The 26,142-nt window shown below is 39.2% G+C and overlaps 1 protein-coding gene across 12 annotated transcripts in view; it reads left to right on the top strand.

Annotated features, from left to right (window-relative positions):
• CCDC83 (coiled-coil domain containing 83) overlaps positions 1–25,774 on the top strand; it is a 68,093-nt gene extending 42,319 nt beyond the window's left edge. For 11 of the 12 annotated variants that reach the window (XM_058687615.1, XM_058687612.1, XM_058687610.1 and 8 more), the window contains 7 exons: positions 789–956; positions 8,912–9,003; positions 12,080–12,148; positions 17,617–17,738; positions 21,712–21,788; positions 22,310–22,512; positions 25,552–25,774. In XM_058687615.1, coding sequence (XP_058543598.1) covers positions 789–956; positions 8,912–9,003; positions 12,080–12,148; positions 17,617–17,738; positions 21,712–21,788; positions 22,310–22,512; positions 25,552–25,713 — 893 coding nt within the window. In that variant the 3' untranslated portion in view covers positions 25,714–25,774. The remainder of the gene's footprint in view (positions 1–788; positions 957–8,911; positions 9,004–12,079; positions 12,149–17,616; positions 17,739–21,711; positions 21,789–22,309; positions 22,513–25,551) is intronic. The other variant, XM_058687616.1, reaches the window with a different exon arrangement.
• Positions 25,775–26,142: the final 368 nt, after the last annotated feature.

Below are 26,142 nucleotides of genomic sequence, written 5' to 3'. Positions count from 1 at the left end.
TGGCATTGAGACAAATAGCCATTCACTTCACTGTACCTTGTTCTTTGCATGCTTCCATTTCCAAAATATTTAGAAGCATGAGACCCCGCCTAAAGATTGAGTAACATATCACGTTTAGCAAGTGCATCAGGGTGAACTAAAAGTTTATACAGTTGAGATAGCTCAATTGCACATACTGTCCTAGTGAATTTATCTTTCATTCTGAAGGCCTTAGTAAGTGGGGGCAGGAGAAGACATGGTATCATTTGGTATGATATGGTATCATTTGGTATGATATGGTATCATTTCACACAAGGGAAGCCCAAACAATGAACTTTAGATAATGGAATCAGCCAACTTACTTACAAAAATGGTTGCCAAGGACAGCACAAGGATACAAGTTGAGGTCACTTTGCCCAAAGGCATAATGGTCAGAAAAATCACAATTTATTAATAAAAAGTATATGCAACATAATCTTGTACAAAAAAGGACTCTTATCAAGCTATCATGGGAATAATTTAAGCTTATGGGTTCCTAGGCATATAGGTTGTCTATTATAGCTGTCAGTCACGGCCTAAAACCACACATCTACTTCATAATTTGAAGTTTAATTTTACTTAGATTATGAATTATGAGGGATAAACAACAGTTCGAATAGTTTAGATTTCCTTTAATTGGAGTTAAAAGTTTGTATTTATGAATTAACAGCATTGTAGTATCAGACCTTAACTTCATAAAATCTGATTGCAACATATAATGGTTGCAAGAACAAAAGAAATGACATGGTATCTTTATTTTCTTTCAACAGATATGCACATGCAAATAAATAATGCTGAGAAACTATTTCTTGAGAAACTCAGTGAGAAGGAATTCTGGGAAGAGTACAAGAACGCAGGGAGTGAACAACATGCTAAACTCATTATCTCCTTACAAAATGACATCAATACAGTTAAAGAGAATACAGAGAAAATGTCAGGTCAGTTGAGACAAAGCTAGTTTAAATTCAGTAGAAAATCTTCAGAGAGCAGCCCTGTGGTAGAAGGAAAAAAATGCACACTCCCTGAATCATTCTTTACTCTCTGCTATCAGCACAAGTAGCTATGAACCTAAGGGTGAAGGTGGAAAGAGAAGGTGGAGAAACTCTCCCAGGACTACCAGTGAAACTGAGAAGGATGGAGGGGTGGGTGCTGGGGCAGTGGAGAATCCCTGAGACCAGATATCTTAGAGAAAGAAGCTTCGTTCAGCGGATGGTGTCTGTATGCTCCCACACGTAGGTCTGGGGCAATTCTATCGGGGTGGAGGCAGGGGGGTCCTGGGACAGGGTTACATTAGAAAAGAAATTTACCTGAGACAAGCTTAAAACAGCGTAACCAAGCTATAAAACCAGAATCATTGTAGAGAAATGCCCAAGTAAATGCTAGGTTATGGTCAGAAAGAACTGAAGAACAAACATGAGATGGGAAATGGGAAGAACAAAAATGAGAAGGTATGGAGAAGGATGGCATCAGGTGAGATGAAACTTACCAGGACTAAATCTGGGAACCATGAGGCTACATGTCTGTCCCTGTGGCTAGCATAGTGGCTTAAAAAAAAACAAAAAATCAGAGACCCAGAGACAGAGAAGTCATGGGATAGAATAAATGGAGTGATCTGATGACCCAAAAGACCACTGTGGCTGGATGACAATTCTGAACCCAGCTGGTGATGGTGCCCTGTGTTGGGGAGGTGTTCCTGTGGCATAATTTCCATCCCCACCTCTGGGGCCCTCTTGGGATGTTCCACATCTAGACCAATTTTTCTGTAAAGTTCTCAGCTCAGGGCTTCTGCACCACGATGGTAGTATAAATTTGGCCCAAATCAGACTGGACTTGGAGTTCTAATCTTTCAAAAGGTTCTCCTCCTCAGAAGAAAAGTAGAGCATAAAAGGGACACCTTCCTACCCCTGTACATCCCCCAGTCACTCAGACACTCTCTGTAGATAAAACCACAATTACCAATTTCTCATATAGCCTCCATCAGAAATATTTTATATCAAAATATACAAAGCATGCTACAAATACAATATATGAACATTCTTATAGATCAGTACATATTAGGGTGTCTTCATTCTTCCAGTGGCTACTTTGTTTTGTTCTGTTACAATTTTTTTTTTTTTTACCAGTCCCCTACTCACAAGCATTTAGGCTATTTCCTGTATTTTACTATTACAAATAATGCTGCAAAGAATATTCTTATATTTATATAATTTCATTTTTGGGTATCTCTAGGGAGGAATGGCTGGCCCAAAGAGCCTGTTTATTCATTTATTTTTTTATTTTGATAGGGATGGCTCTCTGTAGATCTTGTACCAAGTTTATTTCCCCCATATGGATGAAGATGCCTATGTTCACACATCTTCAACAGCAGGGATGTTAGCTAACTTTTTTTGTTGTTTGTCAGTCTTAAAAATAGAAAATGGTATCTTCTTGTGGTTTTAATTTCCACTTCTCTTATTATAAGTGATAGTGAGTATCTTTCATAAGGTCAGGATATGTATTGAATTTCCTTTTCTGTGAATCATCTGTTTGTATCCCTTGCCCATTTTTCTTTTTTTTTTAATTTTTTTTTCAACGTTTTTTATTTTTTATTTTTGGGACAGAGAGAGACAGAGCATGAAAGGGGGAGGTGCAGAGAGAGAGGGAGACACAGAATCGGAAACAGGCTCCAGGCTCCGAGCCATCAGCCCAGAGCCTGACGCGGGGCTCGAACTCACGGACAGCGAGATCGTGACCTGGCTGAAGTCGGACGCTTAACCTACTACGCCACCCAGGCGCCCCTGCCCATTTTTCTACTGTGTGATGGAGCTCTTTACCTTTTAAGGAAATTAGCTCTTTAACTGTGATATAAAATACAAGTATCTTCCTTATTTGTCACTAGTTTTCTGTTTGTGGGGTATATTATGAAGACATTTTGTAGTTTTGGAGTGCCCAAGTTTGGTTTTTATTTTAAGATATCTGAGATTATAAATAGTCTAATATTTCTTCTATTAGCCATATTTATGGCTTCATTTTAATATTTAAATCTTTGGGTTTTTTGTGTGTGTCTATGAGGTGGGAAACCAACTTTATGTTTTGCCAGATGTTTTTCCAGTTGTCCTAACATCACTTCTCAGATAACTCATTTTAACCTTACTGATTTGAAATGCTGATTTTATCATACTTTAATTTCCCATGTGTATTTGGGTCTCTCTTATCTTTCTATTCTGTTCCATTGATCTATGTGTTTGTGTACCAGTATCATACTTTTAAAATAGTTATTGTTATGGCATGTTTAAATTTTTTTAAGTTTTTTCCCCAACATTTCTTTATTTTATATTTTTAAATTAGGAAGAGTCATCTTCTCAGATAAACTTATTATGTTGATCAGAAATTTGGATGATTTCTTTCGGTTGAAAATTGTCATGCTGTTGAATCCAACTTTGGGATGATGGTAATGACATTTATACATTGAATAACTTCCTGGTTGAACCTTGGTCTGTAGCCAACTTTAGGTGTCATGGGAAGTAGTTGTTATGGGCTTGTTTTACTTGTCATTGAATTTAGGCATTTCTCCCAACCACGCAGTTAGCAGCAGCAACTCTGCCTGGGGGCTATTAAAATATTGGGGCCATTAATTGGAAAATGAATATGAGCAGAACACTTGCATCTATTTTTCTGGAGCCTTACTATTATAGTGCCCTTTTTCTCCCCCACTGCCTCTCTTCTTCCACGATTTTTCTGGAATTTTTCTCCCACAACCGTGATCATGGACTTTGTGTTAGTTAGACTGGGTTTACTAGCAAGGAACAGGTATTTTAGGGACGGGGCGGGGGGAGTTACTGAATGAGGATATTAAAATAAAATTCTTTAGTCTCAGTTAAACTGGAGTGGCAATATAACAGACACCACATCAGAGTAAACTGAGATACCACCATGCAAATGAGGCAGAAAACTGGTTTCATACCTTCAACCACTGAATTCCAGTCTATAAAAGGAGTTGGATAAGTCAAACAAAGATTGTTGGAAATTAGGGGACAGCGTTTAGAAAGAGACCTTGGTGTGCTTTACGTCCTACATTGTCCCCCAAACGGGCAGGTGAAGGGTAATTCCTCCTTCATCTCAAATCAAGACGGAGGGTCTTCAAGGGAATGCCTCTGATTATTCAGTATGTGTCTCCTGAAGTTTGGGAGGCATGGAGGTCTGGTTTATGACCCACCCCTGAGAAGTCTAAGGAATAATGGACTAACTAATCATTCTGTCAGCAGAGCAAATATGAGGAGGCTGCTGTCCTGAGCTAGGGCTCTGTCTTAGTCCATTCAGGCTGCTGTAACAAAGTGCATTGAATGTGTGGTTTATAAACAACAGAAATGTATTTATCACAGTCCTGGAGGCTGGAAAGTTCAAGACCAAGGTGCCAGCAAATTTGGTGTCTGGAGAAAATCCACTGCCTGGTCCATAGGCAGCCATCTTTGGTGGAAGGGGCAAGAGAGCTCTCTGGAGTCTCTTTTGTAAGGGCACTAATCCCACTCACGAGGGTTCCACCCTCTTGACCTAATGACTTCCCAAAGACCCCATCTCCAAATGCCATCACACTAAGGGTTAGGTTTCAACCTATGAATTTTGGGGGACACAAATATTCAGTCTGCAAGAGGCTACAATTTCAAGAATTTGTTATGGCAAAGCACGAAAGAGTTTTTCTTGTGAATATGCTATGAGGGAGGGCTAGTACACTGTCCAGTTAGATCTTGGTGATGAAGTTCCAACAGAGGAATTAGAGGCCAGCATGTAAGGGAGGAAGGAATATATTGAGAGCCAGAGGCCAAAGGAAAAGTTGTTAGCCAGCCATTAAGGACAGTACATCACCCGCATCAAGGGAACTCAGGTGAAATAACTAGCAATGGGGAAGGTGGTCCTCTGAAGAACCTATAAGAACACCTCCATGAAAAAGACATCAACCTTAAGCATCAGCTAGGACCAGAAAGTGCAACATTAACTTGAGACAGTATCTGTCAAGTGAGAGCTTTCTTGTCCCTTTCCATGCTTCCCTTCATCCCTAAGGGAAGAGGAAGCTCAAATCAGAGGATATAGTTGTGCATCTAAGCTGGAAGGAAATAGCCAGAGTTTTGAATAAAATTTAAAGTTTTGTTTATTACAAAAGACCGGATATATAAATTACCAATTGAGAACCTCTTATCATCACAAAGGAAGCAGAAAAATCAGAAATTTGCCACATATCTTGTTGAGAGAATTACTAGCTTCACAGTGTGAATTTTAAAGGGAAGAGAAAAAACTGAGGTTGCTTGATGTCCCATGGTCATGTTTGTTGAATATAACACTTATAATGAGGAATAGAAAGTTTGAAGATGGTAACAGAAGCCTATCAGATAAGTGGTGGCTATAGGGATGGCTCCTCTCCACATTTATCTCTCACGGACTGTCTCCTTCAGATGTTCCTCTGCTTTGCTTTGCTCTGTCCTGTCCCCATTCTCTTCTTGCTTCCCAAAGACCAGTTCTTGCAGTTTTCTCCATCTCCTTCCCTATAGCCTAAGACCCCTGAGATTCTGAAGAGCTGGAGTGATCACCTACCTAATCAGAGATGAGCAAAGACCTTTGTCCATGCCTCCTCGTGGGTAATGAGTCAGCCCCAGCACAAACCATTCTGTGGTCAGCTATCCAACACTGCCTTATTCAGTATGTCCCTGAGCTCTAGAAGGAAGCGGGAGGAAGCACCTAGAGCTTCTTCCCTGAACTTGAACTGGGAAATGTTGGGATAGTGGGTATAGGAAACATGGTCACTAATGTATCCAGGACAAGGCTCTGACTCTCAATAAAAGGATGAAGCCCAGCAATACAGAAAGCGTGGGGTTATTAAGAGTCATTAGATATCAGAGCCACAGAGCATTTTTACTTTTGCCCTTCACCAGACATACAGGACAGGAATCTCTAAAATTTCTTTGTACGCTAATAGTGAGTTAAAAGATTTGGGTTCAAATACATTTACAAAAAAGTAGCATTACTTCTTTGAACATTAATTTCTTCATCTGTAAAATGGGAGTCCCCTGGTGATCTTCAAGAGAGAGTACAAGAGAGGCCACCACCACAGGAGGGGGGGTGGTCAGTAGGGTGAAGTTGTGTGACACCGACACGTGTGAAAAGTGGACAACAGACCCCCAGAGAGCTGTGGAGGAGCAAACCAACTCAGAGCAGATACAACAGGGAAGGTAGAACAATGCAAAGCCAGCTTCAGCCAGGGGGGCTTTGAGCTTGGCTTCTGAGAAGTGGCCACAGAGATAGGAATCTGAGCAGTCCAGAGTTTAAAGCACAAAGCCATAGTCGCCCATGCTCAAACTTTTATGAGGAGACATTTATATACTCATAGCTTCTTTGGCTGTATTCACAAATGTGTGGTTAATAACTGTTTCTCAAAACATCTTGTGAATCACAAAAGAGAGCAATGAGACTTTTACATGCTCCCTTGTGCTTGTTACTCTGCTTTTAAGAAGATAAAAAGTCCACTGAATTCTATATGGAACTTGGAACAGAGCTGGATATTTTTGTTGCTGTTTTAGTGTTAATATGGCAATAGAAAGAGGTATAACTTTAGTCAGAGCATATCTGATCATCTGTTTTTTATGATTTACAGCAAAGAATTAATACTTAATGTTATCAAGCTCCCAGTTTTACGGTTTCTTCAGATGCTAAGAATTAAAAATCCACTATAACTAAACTCCTGATCCATAGCAACTTTTAGATTGCTTGTTGTGTTTTGTTGGGTAGAAATTTCAAATAAATATCCAGCCTTAGTCTAGTGGACTAGGTACTGAATTGAAAACAATTTCTATCAGAGATGAGATTGGAATGATTAAAATATTCAAGTGATTACCCCGGATAAGAGTAAGAAAAATACAGGCTATATAGATGAGTACATGTGCGTTGGAATAATGAAGAGTTTCATTTTCTTATTCTCCAGATGTCAAGTTAGACTAGTCCCCAAAACGCAACTCTTGTGTTTGTTAACTGCTGCCTCAGTCAGACACTCCTGTTCCAATTCTGTTAGAGGCAGAAACTGACCCGCCCCCCTTTCTGGCCACTGGGCAACCTGGGAGAGCTCCCCCTTCTCGCCCTCCCCTCCCCACCACAGTCACAACTGAAGGCCATCGTTTGCTGCTGCCCTACCTTGTGGTGAAGCCTCAGATCACTGCCCGCCAAAGACTTGCACATTTAATTTTCTTCAACATATTCTTCATTATCTGTTGTGTCCGAGACTGCAGGAGAAGAAAGGTATGGAAGAGGAATTTTTACTCTGGTCCCCTTTCCAGAACCTCAGCTCCAACCTACTAAAAGACCAGATCTGCAGATCTCCTTCCCTGTAGCCTAAGACCCCTGAGAGTTCTGCTTTGACGGACTTGCTCTGGGGAGAAAATGTTCCCTTTGAAACAGTGTCCTAAATGGCAGTTAGGTTCCACAGCACCACTCCTACAAAAGTATTGTTTAGTTACAGAATAAGTTAAATGGGTTTCTGTGGACCAGTACAGAAATCTAGCAAATACTTATCCTTCAGATGTTATAAATAAAGTACAACTAATGGCGACTTATAACATAGATGCTATCATCAGGTACAACTGACTTTGATTATTCTCAGATTTGTGTAGTGTGGTTCCCTCCTGTTGCACATTGCTGACTACCTCACCTCATTCAGTCTTTACCTCCTCAAAACTTTCTCTGAAATGGAGAATTTTAGTTCTGCTTCATCACACATATCACCACCCAAAATATTATTTATTTGGTTGGTTACTTACGGTCAGGCTTCCGTACTGGAATGTACCTGTCATAAGGGCAGGTGATTTGTTTCTTATTCAGCAGTGTTCCCAGCGCCTTAAGTAGTGTCCTGCACATCAGAACACATTGCTGCTGGTTTGTTGAATAGAAGATTAACAAACTGGACTCATTATGCACCTTTCTTCCTCTCCACTCTCTACAGAGACCTTAATGTCACTACTTCACTTTCCTTAAACAGAAGTGTTGATATGATCGCTAAGCATCTTTCAAGGCCTAAGATTTTATGATCCTTTGCTCTCTCCTTTCTGACTATGACACAAGAACTTTTGGAAAGAATAAAGAATCCTGCATTTCTTCATATCTCTCCTCCTTTCTTGCTCTGAGCCCAACTCAGACCCAGGGGCTGACTTCCACAGCCCCTCCACACCTCTCCCTTCTTCTGGCTCTGTCTTTCCTGCCCACAGAGACACATGCCTAGAATACTGGAAATTTAGTTAGATGAAGTCAGAGTACAGGATGTTTCTTGTGCAGATAATCAGATCTTCTTTATGTTTCCATTGTGCAGTCAGAAGTGTGTGATATGAAAGGTAGATGGCTGCACACATACTAAAGTATTGGGAATTCTCCCTTTGGAGAGACAATTCTTTGAAAATACAAATATTCTTGGAAGAGATATCATCTTAAACCAATTCACATTAAGGTGTTAGTAAATTATTGGAGCATTTCTTCTAATTGAAGGTACTAGATGCTTCAGTAAAAATGTACCCTGAAAATTCAGGAGGGAAAAATATGTAGAAAAGGAGGGGGAAGATCATGGAAGATAACATTTATGAACACCATAGTTTTACTTAGGATTAGTCTTTTTTTTAAATTTTTTTAATATTTATCCATTTTTTGAGAGAGAGAGAGTGAGAGAGACAGAGCGCAGTGGGGGAGGGTCAGACAGAAAGGGAGACGCAGAATCTGAAGCAGGCCACAGGCTCTGAGCTGTCAGCACAGAGCCTGACATGGGGCTCTAACTCACGGACAGCAAGGTCATGACCTGAGCCAAAGTTGGACACTTAACCAACAGAGCCACCCAAGCACCCCTTTCCTAGGATTAATCTTGTTGAGACTTCTAATTTTCTTTTTAAAGAACACTATAAAGTCACTCTGGAAGATGCCAGAAAGAGAATAATCAGAGAAACTTTGTTGCAACTGGATCAAAAGAAAGAATGGGCCACGCAGGTATATTTCAATTTTCTTAAAAACAAAAGTTCTTCCCCTACTTTTTTCTCATGGTATATAACAATGATTAAGATCTTGAGTTCTAAAGTTAGTTTAGTTTAAATCACAGCTGTACCACTTACTGGGAATATAAACTAAATTTATTACTTGACTTTTCTGGGCTTCAGTTTCCTAATTTATAAAGATTGGCAATGATATTTACCTTTAAAGAATAGTATGAGGATTAAATGAGATTTTTTTTTAAATTTTAGAGTGGGGGGGAAGGCGGGGGGGGGAGGAATCTTTTTTTATATATATTTGTTCATTTTTTGAGAGAAAGCATGCCCATGCATGTGAGTGAGTGAGGGAGGAGTTGGGGAGGAGACAGAGAATCTGAAGTGGACTCTGCACTGATAGCCAGGAGCCCCATGTGGATCATGATCTGAGCCAAAGCTGGATGCTTAACTGACTGAGCCACCCAGGCACTGAGAGAGAGAGAGAGAGAGAGAGAGAGAGGGAGAGGGAGAGAGAAAGAGAGAGAATCTAAAGCAGGCTCCATGCTTAGTGTAGAGCCAGGCATGGAGCCTGGCACAGCACTCGATTCTACTATCCTGGGATCATTGACCTGAGCCAAAATCAAGTCAGATGCTCAACTAACTGAGCCACCCAGATTGAGCCACCCAGGTGCCCCTAAATGAGATGATTTAAGTAGCATAGTGACTCATAAAAAATAAAAAAATAAAAAAGAGCTCAGTAAATTGTTACTCAGTTATTTTTAAGTAATAATAATGACTACAACAAATTATCAGATAAAAGTTTTGGATGTATTATAGAATGAAATATGATTTGTCTAAAAAGTACTTTCATATATATCCAAACCTAAGAAAGTACTCCACATTGTTAGAGGTTTAAAGATTTGGGACATAAAAAAATGTTTGAGATATGGTTTCCAAAATTATATGTTTTCTAATCCTTTTGTTTTTCACAAAACATCTGAATCTTTTCTTTTCACTGTTCTTCCCCTGTCCCCAGACTACCTTCTCAGTTAGTGAGGTCCCCACTGGGATTGTCTCTTCATCAAGAATATCTCTTCTTCAGAATCATAAGCACTGGTCTTCTCTAAAGTTCCTCATTGAATTTCAGTTGCTTTGGTTTGTTGCTTACGTGTTAGTTTAGTTGTCCTTTCAGTTACCATCCCATTGCATGATTTTTACAGATCTATGCAAATATAGAGGATTATGGAGAACTTGCCAATAGTTTACTGCCCATAAAATTCAGCCCCTTTGTGACAGAATATGATTAAATGGTGAAATCAACATTAAAATGATCTGAACATAGTTAAGATGATTAAAAATGCATCTGTAAATCAAATATCTTTCAAATATACATATTCAATATATAATGAAGACTGTTCCAGATACTGTTCTGAGCCTTTTATATTTATGTCTCTCAATAATCCTATAAGGCAGGGACTTGCTAATGAGAAGGCTGAAGCACAGAGAAATTTTGTGACTTTCCCAGAGCAAGTGGCAGAATCGAGAGATTCAATTTAAGGTGTCTTCTTCAGATCACTGCTCTTAATCGTTACACTATACATTTTCTTTTCTCTACATAATTCACACACATAAATGAAATTTCCCCATTTTTATCTGGCTGTTTTAGCATACATTTAACTTCTGATAATCCACTGTTGTACAACCTCGGCTGCAATGTTGGAGTCACCTGAGAAATTGGTTAACTCAGTCAGTGCCTGGGTCCTGTGCACAGATATGCTCATGTAATTGACCTACAATGTTGCATTGGCTTCTGGATTTTTCAAACTGTCCAGGAGATTCTAGCGTATGGCCAAAGTTGAAAACCTCTGCTCCACTTTTGGTAAATGAGGCCATTAGCCATCTAACTTCAGTTATGAGCTATGTCCTGCTTTTGTTCAGATGAAATTCTGTGTTCCAGGAAACCTTAGAATTATCAGTTGTAGCTGGAGCATAAAAGTTCCTAGTTCCTGGGGAATACAGGTCCACTCTTAGTTTAATTAGTGTGATTTAAATAAAAAAATTATTGCAAATCTTCCAACACTAAAGACTTAGATAAATTTATTCTTAACATAGTTTTAAATTATTCCTGTGAATGCTTATGATCTATAGGAGTTTTCCTAATTTCTCTTCTTTAGGTTGTGCCCTTCAGTCACTGAATATGGAATTTATAACATGGTATCCATATAAAAGTACCTCACAGATAAATACAATCTTTCATCCACTATAAAGTTCGAGTGAAACTATAAATATACAAGTAATTGAAAATGAATTTACATTTTGTGAACCTACTGACAAAGTAATACTTTTCCTGTTTTCTTCATCTAAAATAACTTTCTCCAGAAGACTGTCTAGCTACAGCCTGCTACCCTGAAACTATTTGCTATTAAGTTTGTAAATATGTATATTGTTATTACTGACATACAGAAATATCTCAAATTAAAAATGTAGTTATAGAATCTATTCATGCTTTTTGCTATATGTTGGATTACAACTGTGACCATAAACTTGAAGAATAGTTGATCACTGCAGTTCAGCCACCTTAATTATGGAGCAGATCACTTCTTTTTTTTAACATTTATTTTTGAGAGAGAGAGAGAGAGAGAGAGACAGTGCAAATGGGGGAGGGGCAGAGAGAGAGGGAGACACGGAATCAGAAGCAGGTTCCAGGCTCTGAGCTGTCAGCACAGAGCCGGATGCAGGGCTTGAACCCACAAACCTCAAGATCATGACCTGAGCCAAAGCCGGATGCCCAGCTGACTGAGCCACCTAGGCGTCCCATAGAAGCAGATTACTTAATGATTGATTTCACCATGGCAATCAGGTTCATTCACAATAGAAGCCAAATTGAATGGATAACTGCTATCGAGTTCTCTAAATCACCTGTATTAGGCAGTGCAAATTAGCAAAAATAATACAATAGGAGAATAAAGAACAACTGAAGCAAAAGTTCTTAGGTATGTTTCCAAAGTAATTGCAAAACATAAGTTAAAATGAGTGATCAGCTAAGTTGATGTTGAACCACCATGTTACAATTCTTCCTTAATACAGAAACTTTCTTTTAGAATGCCATAAGGTTCATTGACAAAGGCAGCTACCGAGAGATCCGGGAGAATGACTGGCTAAAAAGAGAGGTGAGTGGAATTTTAAAAGCAATTTCTTCTTTCTCGTTTTTTTGAACTGAAAATGACTTTCATTTATGACCTAAAGGCATGGGAAAAACACAGATTTGTGGCTAGCTGAGGTAAAATAAAATTCAAGTGGAATCCTAATCTTATTATAAGCTGTTACTCAATGAGTACCATCAACAATTTCATTAATAATCAGAAGTCATTTTTTGACATCATAATTAATGCAATATATTCAAATGTTTGAAGTTTCTCATGCCCTAAATTGATCTGGTCTTTCTCAAGACGCTACTTCCTTCTGGGTGGTGGGAGGAAGGCTAAAGGATCATTCTAACCTCATTCTCTGCTGTTTTTAATTGCCCCTTTGGGATGCAAAGGATGCCCCTTTGCATAAAGGTTCAGTTGTTTGAATTTCCTTACTTCCCCCTGCACTTCTCGAAGATGGACCCTGTTGTATAAGAAGGTGGAGTTACATGCCCTCTTGTGGGGCGTATTATTAAAGAGGGTTCAGATCTATGGGATTTCCTTTGGACCTTTGCTCCCTCTGCCTTTCATCTGTAGAGGACATGCATCTGTCTCCTCCCTGCACTAGTGACTTCTGAATGGACTGCTCTAGCTAGCCTTTTGGACATTGTGTTGCAGCCAACACCAAACCCACAATTACAGCCATTTGCCAATGATCAAGATGCCCCTGCCCACTGCAGTCTCTATATCCTATCCTAGCTTGGTCCTTAGACTGTCTTCACACCTCCCTCTGGAAAGCATGCAGAAACCAGTGGACCCAGCATGCTGCCTTAGACTCAACTATCTACTTGTCTCCCTATACCAGTGCTACAATATTGCTCTTGCTGAATGTGATCATGTGAGGACTTATAGACCTTCTTTGTTATGAGGCACTGTCCTGTTTTCCTTACATTGTACATACTAGTCCCTCTGCCTTATCTCCTTACCTTCTCACCCTCCTCTGCCTGGAAAACTCCGACTCTTTCTTTAGACACAGACCTTGATGACTAATTTCTTTCTGAATCATTTTGTATTTCCCCCAGAAAGTCTTGAGTACTTTTTCCTCAGTGCTCTCTTGTTTCATTGTAACTCTTGCTAAAATATGTTGAAATTGTCTGTTTATGCATCTATCTCCTCATTGCACAGAGCAGGCTATGCCTTTTCAACTATATGTGCATGAAAACTAATACATAATCTATGTTCACTAAATAGTTATTGAATGAAAGAATGTCTATGAGTATAGATATACTCATTGGAGCAATGAATCAAGTACATGGCTTAGATCTTGGGTGAAGATGTGAGAGCATGTTATTGGATATAACAGGTAGATAATCTTTGGTCTAGATGTTACAAGGGTGCTACAGAAAATGTGCAAAACTCACTACTTTGAAATTGCCTTTACATTCAAACAAGGAGTCACCCAAACTGTGCTTAGATACCATCTATGAAAGAAAACTCAGTATCTTTTGAAAGAATTCACTTCAACTACACACAGCTCTTGTTGGCAAGTTATATGTATGTCATTCTGAAATCACTAGCATGTGATTTCTTCAGCATTATACCTTAGCTCTATACCTATATTTTTATTTGCCTACCAAATATTTCCACGTGGATGTCCCAAAGGTACTCAACATACCTAAAGCAGAACTCATTAAATTTGTCCTTAAATTTTCACTTCTTGCATTTCCTTTTTCACCATCTGCTCAGACACTTGAAGTAAAACTGTCACTGTCACCTTCTTTTCTTTTTTCCCTGCCTCCTATTTGGCTGAACAGTATTGGTGAGTCTAGGAAACAAGGAATTTAAAAATTAATGTGCTTTCTATAATATTGACAATTATCTTTAAGTTGCCTTCATAAAGTCATGGTCAATAGGAGTCCATACTACTTCCAAAATGAATCAAGAGGAATCCCCAGTTTTGAAAAATGAATATTGATTTTAAAAAACTCACAGTGAAGGGCTTAATCAGCTCAGGGTCAGACTCTTGATCTCAGCTCAGGTCTTGATCTCAGGGTCATGAGATCAAGCCCTGCTTTGGGGTCCATGCTGGGTGTGAAGCCTACTTAAAAAAAAACAATAATAATAATAATAATAACATAATAACAAAATAAGTTAAATTAAAAAATTTAAAAACTCAAGGTGAGCTTAACAGTTAAAGAGTATTAGGGAAGAGTTTAGTTTTGATACTTTTATTGAATACAATAGTATAATCCTAATTATAGTAATTTCACAATTCAAACCTTAAATCCTATAAGATGTCATAGATATTAGGTTCAGAGAAAATGATGGCAAACATTTATATTTGACTGATAAGAAAGGCTTTTTTGGTGTTTTGAGCCTTCCTACTAAAGCCACAAATTACATTTTGTCTTGTTTTCTTCTCAGAATTCAGTAGAAATAAAAGACACAAAAAATGTCAAATCTAATTAAATCATGAACAAAAGAGCTTAGTAATAAAGGACAAATCATTTTAAGGAAATTTAGTAGATTTAATTTCTCCTTATTTCAATAAATATTTATTTTAGCATTATTAAATTTACTCCCAAAATTAATTAAAACCATCTCTGGTTATAAGTATTATCATAAGAATTGAAAATTGCCTGGAAATGGAATAATGTATGTCAATTAATTTCTTTGAGGAAGGTTTAGAATGAGTAACAAGGGATATTTAATAATGGAACTCCTGAAAATATTTCTCCATTTAACCATCTTTCAACAATAACCAAACAGTTAGATCTGTGGGAAGGATATGAAATGTCCCCTGCATGACTTCCATTATCTGGTTTTATTTAGTATGCATATTAAGGAAATGAAGAAAAACTGAAATTTACAAATGACTGAGACTAACTCAACAAATGGAAAGCAAATAAAACTAGACAAAGAAAGGGATTCAAAGAGGTTAGTAATCAGAGTTTCAAGGGTGAGGAGGCATAAAGCTAACTGGGAACTTGCAGGGGAAAATTTCAAGAACATGCATTTAATTCAGGATCCTAGGTCTCTGACTTATAATAGTTTTAACTAAATTCTTTCTCAATTTCTTGGATATTTGAGGATGGGGAACATGAGGAAGGAAAAGCAGTCTTCTACTTCTTCATTTTCAGTTTCTTACCCTAGAAATCTAAAGGTACTTTTCATCTCCCTAACATTTCAAAAGGCTGGAAAGGAGACATTAATTGCTGAGAACCTTAGTTAGTAGTCCAAAGGGGTACGTGATGCTCCAAGACATCCTTAGCTTGAGAGGTCGGACCCCAAGGGGCCCTCATTCCAAGCTTTGGAAGAAGACCAAAAACTGTGTGTGCTGCCTCCCAAGCATGCCAAGTCCTTGGGTCAAACATTTCCAAATGTTCTATCAATTCCTTCTGTTTACAACCTCTAAATATAATTTCTTCTCATCCTTTGACATTTGAAAATTATTAACTTTTCTTTAAGGCATTCAAGCCTGTAATTGAACTGTTTATCTCCCAACACATGAGATCCTAAAGCACCAGCCCCTTGCTTTCTAATTTAGTATTATGGACTCAAACGGTTTTGCTAAATTGTTTAAGGCAGGTAAAAAATATATGCTTTTCTTTTGAACTCCAAGCCACCAGCAATATTTGAGCTTTTTTTTTTTTTTTAAGATTTTATCTTTAAGTAATCTCCACACCCAACGTGGGGCTCGAACTCACGACACTGAGATCAAGAGTTGCACGCCTTACCAACTGAGCCAGCCAGGCACCCCTATTTGAGCCTTTTTTATGGTACCAGTGTTGTTTTATGTTACAAATATTTGTGTATTTGTTCACTGCATTGTAAACTTCTTTGAAGGAAGAAGCTATGCCTTATTCACTTTTGTGTCCCTCTGTCTCGCACAGAATCTTGCCCATAGTAGGAATTCAAGCATGTAATACATGACTTATGTGACAGAGATAGGAATGTGGTAATATACGGAATGCTTCCCAAATCAAAAATACAATAAATATATTTAATTACAAATCAAAAATGTTAGCTATCTAAGTACTCTTGGCAACTCCTAACAAGAAATACTGAATCTAAACCCCTGAACCTTTTTTGTTTCATCATATTCTTCTGAAATACTTTTTCCAGTTTATTTTCTATTATTCTTACCAGTCTATTGCTTTCTCTTTTGTACTGTTGCTTCTAATTTTGCTATTGTCCTGACCTCTTTCTGTGAGCATCTCTCAGGGCAGCACCTGTATAGCTCATACTATATGAGGCAGGGAGAAAGGTGAGTTGGGAGTTCTGTCTAGTAACATTCTGTGTATTTTTCCCACTATCAAGCCTTCTTTAGACAAAAGTTATCAAAATACACTTCTTAAAGACTAATGGGGATTCTGTCAATAGAAGCAGCATGTTCATATTTAAGTTAGCCACATTTCTTTACTAAACGTCAAACCTGCTATGTCTGTCAATGACCTTCCATCACCTGCAAAATAAAAACTAGTGCTTTATTATGCTAAGTGAAATAAGTCAGTCAGAGAAAGACAGATATCATATGTTTTCACTCATATGTGGAACTTGAGAAACTTAACAGAAGACCATGGGGGAAGGGAAGGGGAAAAAATAGTTACAAACAGAGAGGGAGGAAGGCAAACCATAAGAGACTCTGAAATACAGAGAACAAACTGAGGGTTGATGCAGGGGGTGCAGGGGAGAGGGGAAATGGGTGATAGGGATTGAGGAGGGCACTTGTTGGGATGAGCACTGGGTATTGTATGTAAGCAATGAATCACAGGAATCTACCCCCCAAATCAAGAGTATACTGTATACACTGTATGTTAGCCAACTTGACAATAAATTATATTAAAAAAAAAAAAGAAAAACTAGACCCGTTAGCATTATTTGGCTCTTCCCTAATTGTCCAATTTCTCTCCTACTTCTCCCCGCTTCCACTTTGTAGCTATCTACACCAAAATGATTGTGCCTAACATGTGGTTCCTTCTGCCTAGAATGTACCCTCTTTTGTTGCCTAGAGAATCCCTACTTGGCCTTCAAGATCCAGATTAGATGTCATCTCCTCTATTAATTCCCCTCTATCCCCTACACTAGACATAGGGTGAACCTCCCACCATACCTGGACAGCTTCCGTTATAGTTTGATCACACTGCTTTCTGTTTTTATCACCATCTTCCCCCACTTATATGGATAAGTTAATTAGTCTTATTTTTGTTTATCTATACCTCCAGTGTATATCATCACAGATAAGTCCAGTGATGTTTTTGAAGGGTAGGAAAGGACAACTCCTACCATTCACTAATAACTGCCTTGCCAAAAAAGTACTGCACATAATCTAGAAAAGAGACCCACCTATTCCTTCTTAGAGAGGAAGGACAAAACAAACCCAGTAATCAATAATACAGGATAGATCTTCCCCTTAGGCAAATGGATTTTTAAGAGTTGAATTTCTTATAGAAGACTAGATAGAAGTAAGTCAACAAGTACCAACATTCATTCTCTTCTTCTGAAAACAGATTGCAAATCACAGGAGGGAAACTGAAGAATTAGAAAATACTATTCATAAACTGGAAGAAGAAAACTTGGTGCTTATTGATCAACTATTCAACTGTAGACTTGTGGATCTCAAAATACCCAGGTGAAAGTCATTAGCATATCTAGAAAGTAGTTTGTCAATGTTTGTAAAAAAGTTATTTTTATTTATTTTTTAATGTTTATTTTATTTTTGAGAGAGAGACAGAGTGCAAGCAGGGGAGGGGCAGAGAGAGAGAGAGGGAGACACAGAACCTGAAGCAGGCTTCAGGCTCTGAGCTGTCAGCATAGAGCCTGCTGTGGGTCTCGAACCCATGAACCATGAGATCATGAGCTGAGCCAAAGCCATACATTTAACCAACTGAACCACCCAGGCACACCCAAAAGTTATTATTTTTAAAAGATGATTTAATATTTGATGCTCCAGCAAGATGACAATTGTTGAAAAGAAAAGAACTCACAAAACAGCCATGATGAAGGTGTAATATTATAATCGACCATTGGTACAGTACAAACTGTGGCTTGCTTTTTCTAGCAATACACTATAGTCATAATAGCAAACACTTAACATGAATATCACAACTGCTGACCTTCAAAAGCCTCCACGTCAGCAGGGAAGAGAGTCATAAAAATCAAAGCATACCTGTGAAGCAGAAGAAGTATGAGGTGTGGAGTTAGCACAACGAGGAAGTGATCAACTTTGTGATAACTTCCTGGAGGTCTTCTGGGCTTCTAGTTACCTTGTGGACTGTACAATTGTTTCCTTTAGTAGTTAGTGGAAGAGTCAAACTATCTTGTAGGCAGAGAAAATATTCCTGCACAAGAGAAACCAAATGTGTATTTTAGGTTCTTTTCCTTGCCTGACAAAAGAATTCTTAATACACCAGCCTTGAGGAAAACTAGGGCCCTGGAATATGGATTAAAACTCAAAGTAGTGATTATAATTTGGGCAGGTAGTCAGAAACAAGAAATAATCTAAATAGTAGCACGAGAAGGGAAAGAATCACACAAATGTAGGGTGTATATGTGTTTGATGGGAAACAAATGTCTACGTCTAGGAATTAAAGCAGAGAAATTCAACGTGGTAGAAGGACCATGAAAAAATTTCTACCCAAATGGTTCCTGTGGCTTGTGTGGCATGGAAAAATACCATTTGTGACATAATCAGATATTTTTTGTTTGCAAACTTCCTGATGTGTGGATACAGGTAAGTTGTGGGGGGTTTTGTTTGCTGGGCTAAGTGATGGGCATCAGGATACAAGATTGGAGAAACTGGGAGATAGGGCAGTTGCACTGCAGACTGAAAGCTGGGTGGGGCAGGGTAGAAAAAGGGGCCCTCTGCTCCCTTCCACAATGTCTGTGTGATGCCCTGCAGAGGTAGACACCAATGCAGATGAGGCAGGCAGTCAGGCCGAATGAATTGGCTGTTTCCTGGACGCTTGAATTCCCAGCCTCTTGAGCTGATGCTCTTGAGGGGTCCTCTGGGGAGGGGCCTCACTGTGCCCCATAATAGGCACACCCACTTGCCAGCTGTCTTCTGTCTGATCAGGTCTCCAGCTCCACTCTCCTGTCCTGCCTGCTGCTGCTGCCTTCTTAGCAGTCAGGTCTAATCTCCGCAGCCAGTGCTGGCTCTGTGGCTTAACAAGCACTGCTGTACCTGCCATCCACTGTCGTCTTTCCCTTAGGAAGGAGCTACCCTCCAAACAGATGACTCCACTTGCTGCTTTGATCAGCTCAGTCTGGCATATCTGATTTGGTGCTGCCATGGATGTGAATTACTAGTTACAACAAAGAGGAATTCCTTCACTGGCCAGAGAGAACTTGGCAGTGACAGGCAGGGAGAGGAGAAACTTTTAATGGAGATTCTCATTGTTTGCTGTGTCCTATGCAATTTAACCCTATCCAATTTAACCCCTAACCCCACAAAAATCTTCAGTAGAACTGGCAACGTTCATCAATGCCTTGTGGGTTGATTTTCTTTAGTGAAAGATATGAGTGTTTTGTCTTGCCTTAGAGTTGGGAGAGATGAATTCAAAATCTGACCAAGCAAAAAGAAACAGCATGGGTGACATTTATAAGAACTGGGTTAGGTACCCTGGTATATGCTTCCAAGGATGGTTTTCCTTCATAACCAGCATTTATCACACTCACAATTACTTATTTAATGTCTGCTTCCTTGCTAGATTGTAAATTGTCTGAGGCAAGTGTTTAGGACATTTTACTGCATAAAGGAACAGAAATGTGTAAACACTTCATTTCTGTTACACTACTTTTCCAGAAGGGTAACTCCAAGCATATTCAGCAGCTTTTACTGTAACCCATTTTCAAGTCAAAGAAATATAACACATATTGCATATTTTATGGCAACTTCCATTTTCACCTATTTGTTGAGAACTCAGTCCTATATAATACTAGAAGGGGGTGAGAAATAGACACAAACTGTACCCAGAGGAAATAGAAAAAGTTGTTTTCTTATTTGGCTGAAAAATGAGGTATTCTAGCTAATAGAGTTACTACCTTTCCCATCCAATGCTCCCCAGACATTTTCCTTTCACAACTCACAAAGAACATCACAGTATTTGTTTAACACATGAGAGGAGGTAAATGTCCACCAGAGGTGACTTCCCAGGGACTCCAGTGCCACAGAACTAGACTAAGTGCACCAATACCTATATAATAGCATTCTTTAAATATTTTCTATATCATCAAGTGTTGCCCTATGATGGTATAAAAATGACAATAAATTAATGATTGAGACAGAATCCAGATTTATGAAGTTTATGACATTTAGTAAGATCATAATTATTCAAAAGGGTAAAACCACTTGGGCACCTGGGTGGCTCTGTCAGTTAAGCGACTGACTTCTGCTCAGGTCATGATCTCACGGGTTAGTGAGTTCGGGCCCTGCATCAGGCTATCTGCATCCCCCCCTTCCCGTCCCCCATTCACACACTCTCACGTGTGTGCTCTCTCTAAAAAATAAGTAAACATTTTTTTTTAGGGGCACCTGGGTGGCTCAGTCGGTTGAACGTCAGACTTCAGCCTAGGTCATGATCTCGCCATTCCCGAGTTTGAGCCCTGCATAGTACTCTGTGCTGACAGGCTGGAGTATGTTTCAGATTCTTTCTCCCTCTTTCTCTCTCTGCCCCTCCCCAAGTAAACATTTTTTTAAAAAAAGAAGTTTTATAAACATAAATATTGTATGTAGTTACATTATTTGCTTGAAACTTAAGCATTTTGAAGAACGATTTACTCATGTTCTTTAAATAATTGACAACCTGTAATCCAGGGGCTTCACCCTGACTGCTGAGCTGCTAAGCATGAGGGGTGGTTTGACTATCGACAAGAGTGCAATTCATGCTGTCTTCGGGAAAACTTCATGGAAAAGTTATATGGAGCTTTCCAGACATCGTATTTTCTGGTTGCAAGTTCAGTGGGCGCTGAAAAGCAGAGAACAGGATTAAACACATGCCCAGAGAGCTTCAATAGCAGACGTACAGCTCCCCAGGCTTGGAGCTGCAACATGGCACTCGGCGACAGCCAGCACCTCGATGTCATCTGGGATTCTTGCTGCTTGTTGTCCTTCTCTTTCCCTCTCCATCTTAAAACCACTCATTCAGGCCACGGCTGTTGCTCACCTGGACTACTACAACAGCACCCTAACTGGTGCCAAGCTCACTTTCATTTCCAGAACATTAAGTGTGTCATTCCCTTATCACACAATGCCCTTCCTCACCCCAAACTCTTCCCTGGCAAATAGCCCCTGGTTCTTCAAGACTCCACTCAGGTCCCATCTCCTCCTGGAAACCTTCCCTTACCTCCTAAAAGCTCAACCAGGTGCACCTTCCCTCTGTGCCATAGCACTTCTCACACTACCCCCATCACCCATCAGGGTACAGAATGTCACCCTAAAGTACTGTAAGTCCATCAGCCATCTCCTTGGGCCTCATGCTTCTCCAGGGGAGAAACTGTCTCAATTTTCATCTGTGTGTCTCCAGAACCTAGCAGAGACACAGACACCAGTGACCAGATGGTACAATGTTTGTTGACAGACTGCTTTTCTCATTTGTTCTTTTTAGGCAACTGTATCTTACTCAAGCTGCTGGACAGACAGTGACACCTGAAGTGCCTTTGGAGTTACCAGAAACACTTAAAGGTATTATTTCATCGTAATGGTGACAGGTTGTTTTTTTAAAATAACAACTACTTATTGAGCATCTATGACAGGTACCTCGTACCCAAGAGCTATTCAGGGAATAGGTATGTGCCAGTTTCTCCATATTTCTCTTCTCCTTGCAGCACTTGTCCTAACCCACCTCCTTTCTCTAGTCCTGTTTTCAAATTCAAGTCACCACGTTTCACGTGGTGTATGTAATTCAGTATTACATAAATACTGGTGGAGAGGGATGGAGTGCTGTCTATACTGGTGTATTTCTGGGTTCTAATTTAGCCAACCAACCAAAATAACAACACACACGAGTTACCATATGATTACCAAAACCTGTCAGCTAAGAGAATGGAATAAACTTGGAGGTTCTAAAAATGGGGCTCACTCTCACATTAATATATAGACTCTACATTCCTCAAAGATCTTTCAAATTAAAAATGTGACAAGTGTATATTGCATTTTCATTTTTATCTGTCCCAAAATAACCAATCTCTTTGTATTTATCCCAGAAGAGTCAAAATTGCAATCTGTAGAAGTAAAAAGTGGAAACACGATGAGCTCCTCAGCTGAGAGCTGTGCTTTATGTGTCACTCGTGAGGATGGGACCAGGTACAGCAAGGACCTGAAGACAGATGAGGAAAGCGACTCATGCACAGGGTTTGGGGCCTCTGATATGAAATACTTACTGTATGAGGATGATCAGGATTTCAAGGTAAGATTCATGCAAAAAAAAATTCTGACTGCTAAGAGAATGCTGTTTTATTAATTAATGGAGAAAATTAACCTATAATACGGATATTGAAAATTTCTGTTTGCAGTTATTAGTAAAATTGGCCCACCATTCACATCTCTCATTAGACACAATTTTCACTCCTACCCATGTGCAATTTGCTGCATATATTCACTAATAGAGTTCCATTCCTAGTATACAATGTAAGTTATCTAATGCCATATAACAAATCATCTCCAAACTTAGTGGTTTGTAACTTCTGTGGCTTATAACTTCTTTCATAACTTCTGTTGGTTAGGAATTTGAGAAGGGCTCCACTGGACACTTCTCACTTGGGCCCTGAGGAATTGCAGTCATATGTCAGCTGGGGCTACAGTCACCTGAAGGCTTGGCTAGAGTAGGAGGAGATCCACTTCCAAGGTGGCTCACTCACATGGCTGGCAAGTTGATGCTGGCCAAGCTGGGACCCTCAGTTCTTTATCACACGGGCCTCTCGTGAGGTGCCTTTATTGTCTCTTGGTTATGTGTCAGGCTTCTCCCAGAACAAGCAATACCGGAGGCCAAGGTAAGAGCCGCAATATTTTGTATGAGTTAGCCTTGGAAATCACACACCATCACTTCCATCATATTCTATTGGTTGATGTAGTTACAAAGCTCCACCCAAGGGGAGGGAATGTAGCTCCTGCATCTGAAAAGAGGAAGGAGCATCATATTCTAAGAAAAGCATGTGGGGGTGCCTGGGTGGCTCAGTTGGTTGAGCGTCTAACTTTGGCTCAGGTCATGATCTCACAATTCATGGGACCAAGCCCCACATCAGGTTTTGCGCTGACCATGCAGAGCCTGTTTTGGATTCTGTCTTCCTCTCTCTGACCCTCCTTCTCTCCCTCTCTCTCTCCTATATATATATATATATATATATATATATATATATATAAATCATGTGGCTCTCTTCCACTCTAACCTCTTTTTTTTTTCCCTTCCCCTCCCCCATGGGTTTCTGTTAAGTTTCTCAGGATCCACCTAAGAGTGAAAACATGGTATCTCTCTTTCTCTGTATGGCTTATTTCACTTAGCATAACACTCTCCAGTTCCATCCATGTTTCTACAGATGGGTATTGAGGAGGGCACTTTTTGGGATGAGTACTGGGTGTTGTATGGAAACCAATTTGACAATAAACTTCATATATTGAATAAATAAATAAATAAATAAAAGACAGAGATTGTCATAGTGGATCAAAAAACACAACCCAACTCTATGTTGTCCACAAAAATACACTTAAATATAAAGACCTGTATAAACTGAAAGCAAATGGACAGAGAAAATAGACCATAAAAAAAAAAAAAAGAAAGAAATCATGTGGGACAGGATACCTATTACTGTGGCCATCACTGGAAAGTACAAACCACCATATATACCATATTAGGTGAAACCTGGAGTATCAAAGCTTTTTATTTTTAAAACCTTTTTGGTATATTCTAATTACTCCCACATCTATCCCTTGCTATCTTCCTTCTTGGTACTACTAATAACTTTAAAAGTCATCCTAGAACTTAGGGGGCACTTGGGTGGCTCAATTGGTTAAGCATGTAATTCTTGATTTCAGCTCAGGTCATGATCCCTGATCTCTGTCTCTCTCTCTCTGTCTCTTTCTTCCTCCAAATAAATAAATAAACTTAAAAAAATCAAAATAAGAGTTCTCCTAGAACTTAAAATCTGGTAGAATAAAATGATGTATGAAAGCAGAAGATACTGAAAAAAAAAATCAAACAAAAACCATTTTAGCTAACTACAACTCAGTCCTGCTAACAACAAGTGACATTTTTTTAATGTTTATTTATTTATTTTGAGAGGGGGAGAGCATGTGCAAGCAGGGGAGGGACAGAGAGAGAAAGAGACGGAGAATCCTAAGCAGGCTCCACGCTGTCAGCACGGAACCCAATGTGGGGCTCAAACCCACAAACCGTGAGATCATGACCTGAATAGAAATCAAGAGTCAGATGCTCAATGGACTGAACCATCAGTAAATTAGATTTCTGTTTGTTGGTATCTTAAATTACAGTTAGTTTGGCAGAATATGGTAAGCTTTCTTATATAGTGGCCACTGGTCCTGTGAAAAGTGAAAATTCACGGAGAATTTTCTCAATATTAGAATATTTATAGTCAAAGTAACCTTTGCCAATCCTTCCCATTGTTCTTGAATAATATAGAAAACTCTGCTGTGTTTATATCCTGGCCAGCAGAGGGCTACATATATACAGCTAACATTTTCTTTTACCAATTAAAGACCTTGAGAGAATATATCTCCCCATTCTAATTGGTGCCCCTCATCCAACTCCCTGAAAGACAAGCCTGTCAGCCTTGCTGCCTGCCCTTTGGGAGGTCTTGCCTCACATTCTCTACTGGGTATATAAGTGTATTTAGTGGTTTTTTGTTTACAGTGGTTCTCATATTTCACTTGTTATTCAGTCAGTTAAAAGGACAATGAAATGTCAGATAAAGGCCAACTATAATAAAGGAAACCTAACTATTGTTTTTAATGTTTATTTATTTTTGAGAGAGAAAGCAAGTGGGGGAGGGACAGAGAGAGAGGGAGACAGAGAATCCCAAGCAGACTCTGAGCTATCAGCGCAAAGCCCAATGCAGGGCTCAAACTCACGAACCACGAGATCATGACCTAAACTGAAGTCAGACACTCAACTACTGAGCCACCCAGATGCCCCAAGGAAACCAAACTATTAAGACTGGTAATTTGTTGGGGCACCTGGGTGATTCAGTCAGTAAAGTGCCTGCCTCTTGGTTTTGGCTCAAGTCATGACCTCACAGTTCCTGACTTTGAACCCCGTATCAATCTGCCCTGCAAGCATGGAGCATGCTTGGGATTTCACTCTCCCTCTCCCTCTACCCCTCCCCATCTTGCTTTCTCTCTCTCTCTCTCAAAACAAACAAACAAACAAACAAACAAAAGACTGGCAACTTGTTGAATAACCTCTCATATTTTCTTCTATATCTGTTTATCATAGGATTATGTCAACTTGGGTCCCCTCCAAGTGAAGCTCATGAGTGTGGAGAGCAAGAAGATGCCCATTCATTTTCAAGAGACGGAAATTCCAGTCAAATTCTATGAAGATGTCAAGAGCCCAGAAAGCTATATCACATACAAAATGATGAAGTCTTTTCTCTAAGACTAAAAGCTACAAAGTAAAAATAACAACTTTTCCTTATAAATTTTCATTGGGAACTGAAGTATATCACTTGCCCATTTTATTTACACTTTGGTCCATTATTAAACCAGTTGTTATTTTTAAAGGTCATAATGATATTTAAAATCAAAGTTCTAAGTATTCAGTTGTTCATTTATCTGCATGGCATGAGTGACAAAAATGAAAGTACACTTTATATTTCCATATCCAAGTATTCAGAAGCATGATAATGGGCCCTAGATGGTTTCCAAGTTTCCTTACCACTTAAAAATCTTCTGATAAATCTATCATTCCAATATGAAATATTTCAATTAGAAATTTTCTAAGACAAATTTAGAGGTTTGCATAGCACTGACTACAAATCTTTCTCTCTGAGGGTGCCAGTCCACAATTCAAGACTATTCTTCTTTC

The sequence above is a fragment of the Neofelis nebulosa genome, chromosome 10, assembly GCF_028018385.1.
Source record: "Neofelis nebulosa isolate mNeoNeb1 chromosome 10, mNeoNeb1.pri, whole genome shotgun sequence".
NCBI classification, from domain to species: domain Eukaryota; kingdom Metazoa; phylum Chordata; class Mammalia; order Carnivora; family Felidae; genus Neofelis; species Neofelis nebulosa.
Note: the sequence above shows the minus strand (reverse complement) of the source record. Positions and strands in the feature narration are given on the sequence as shown.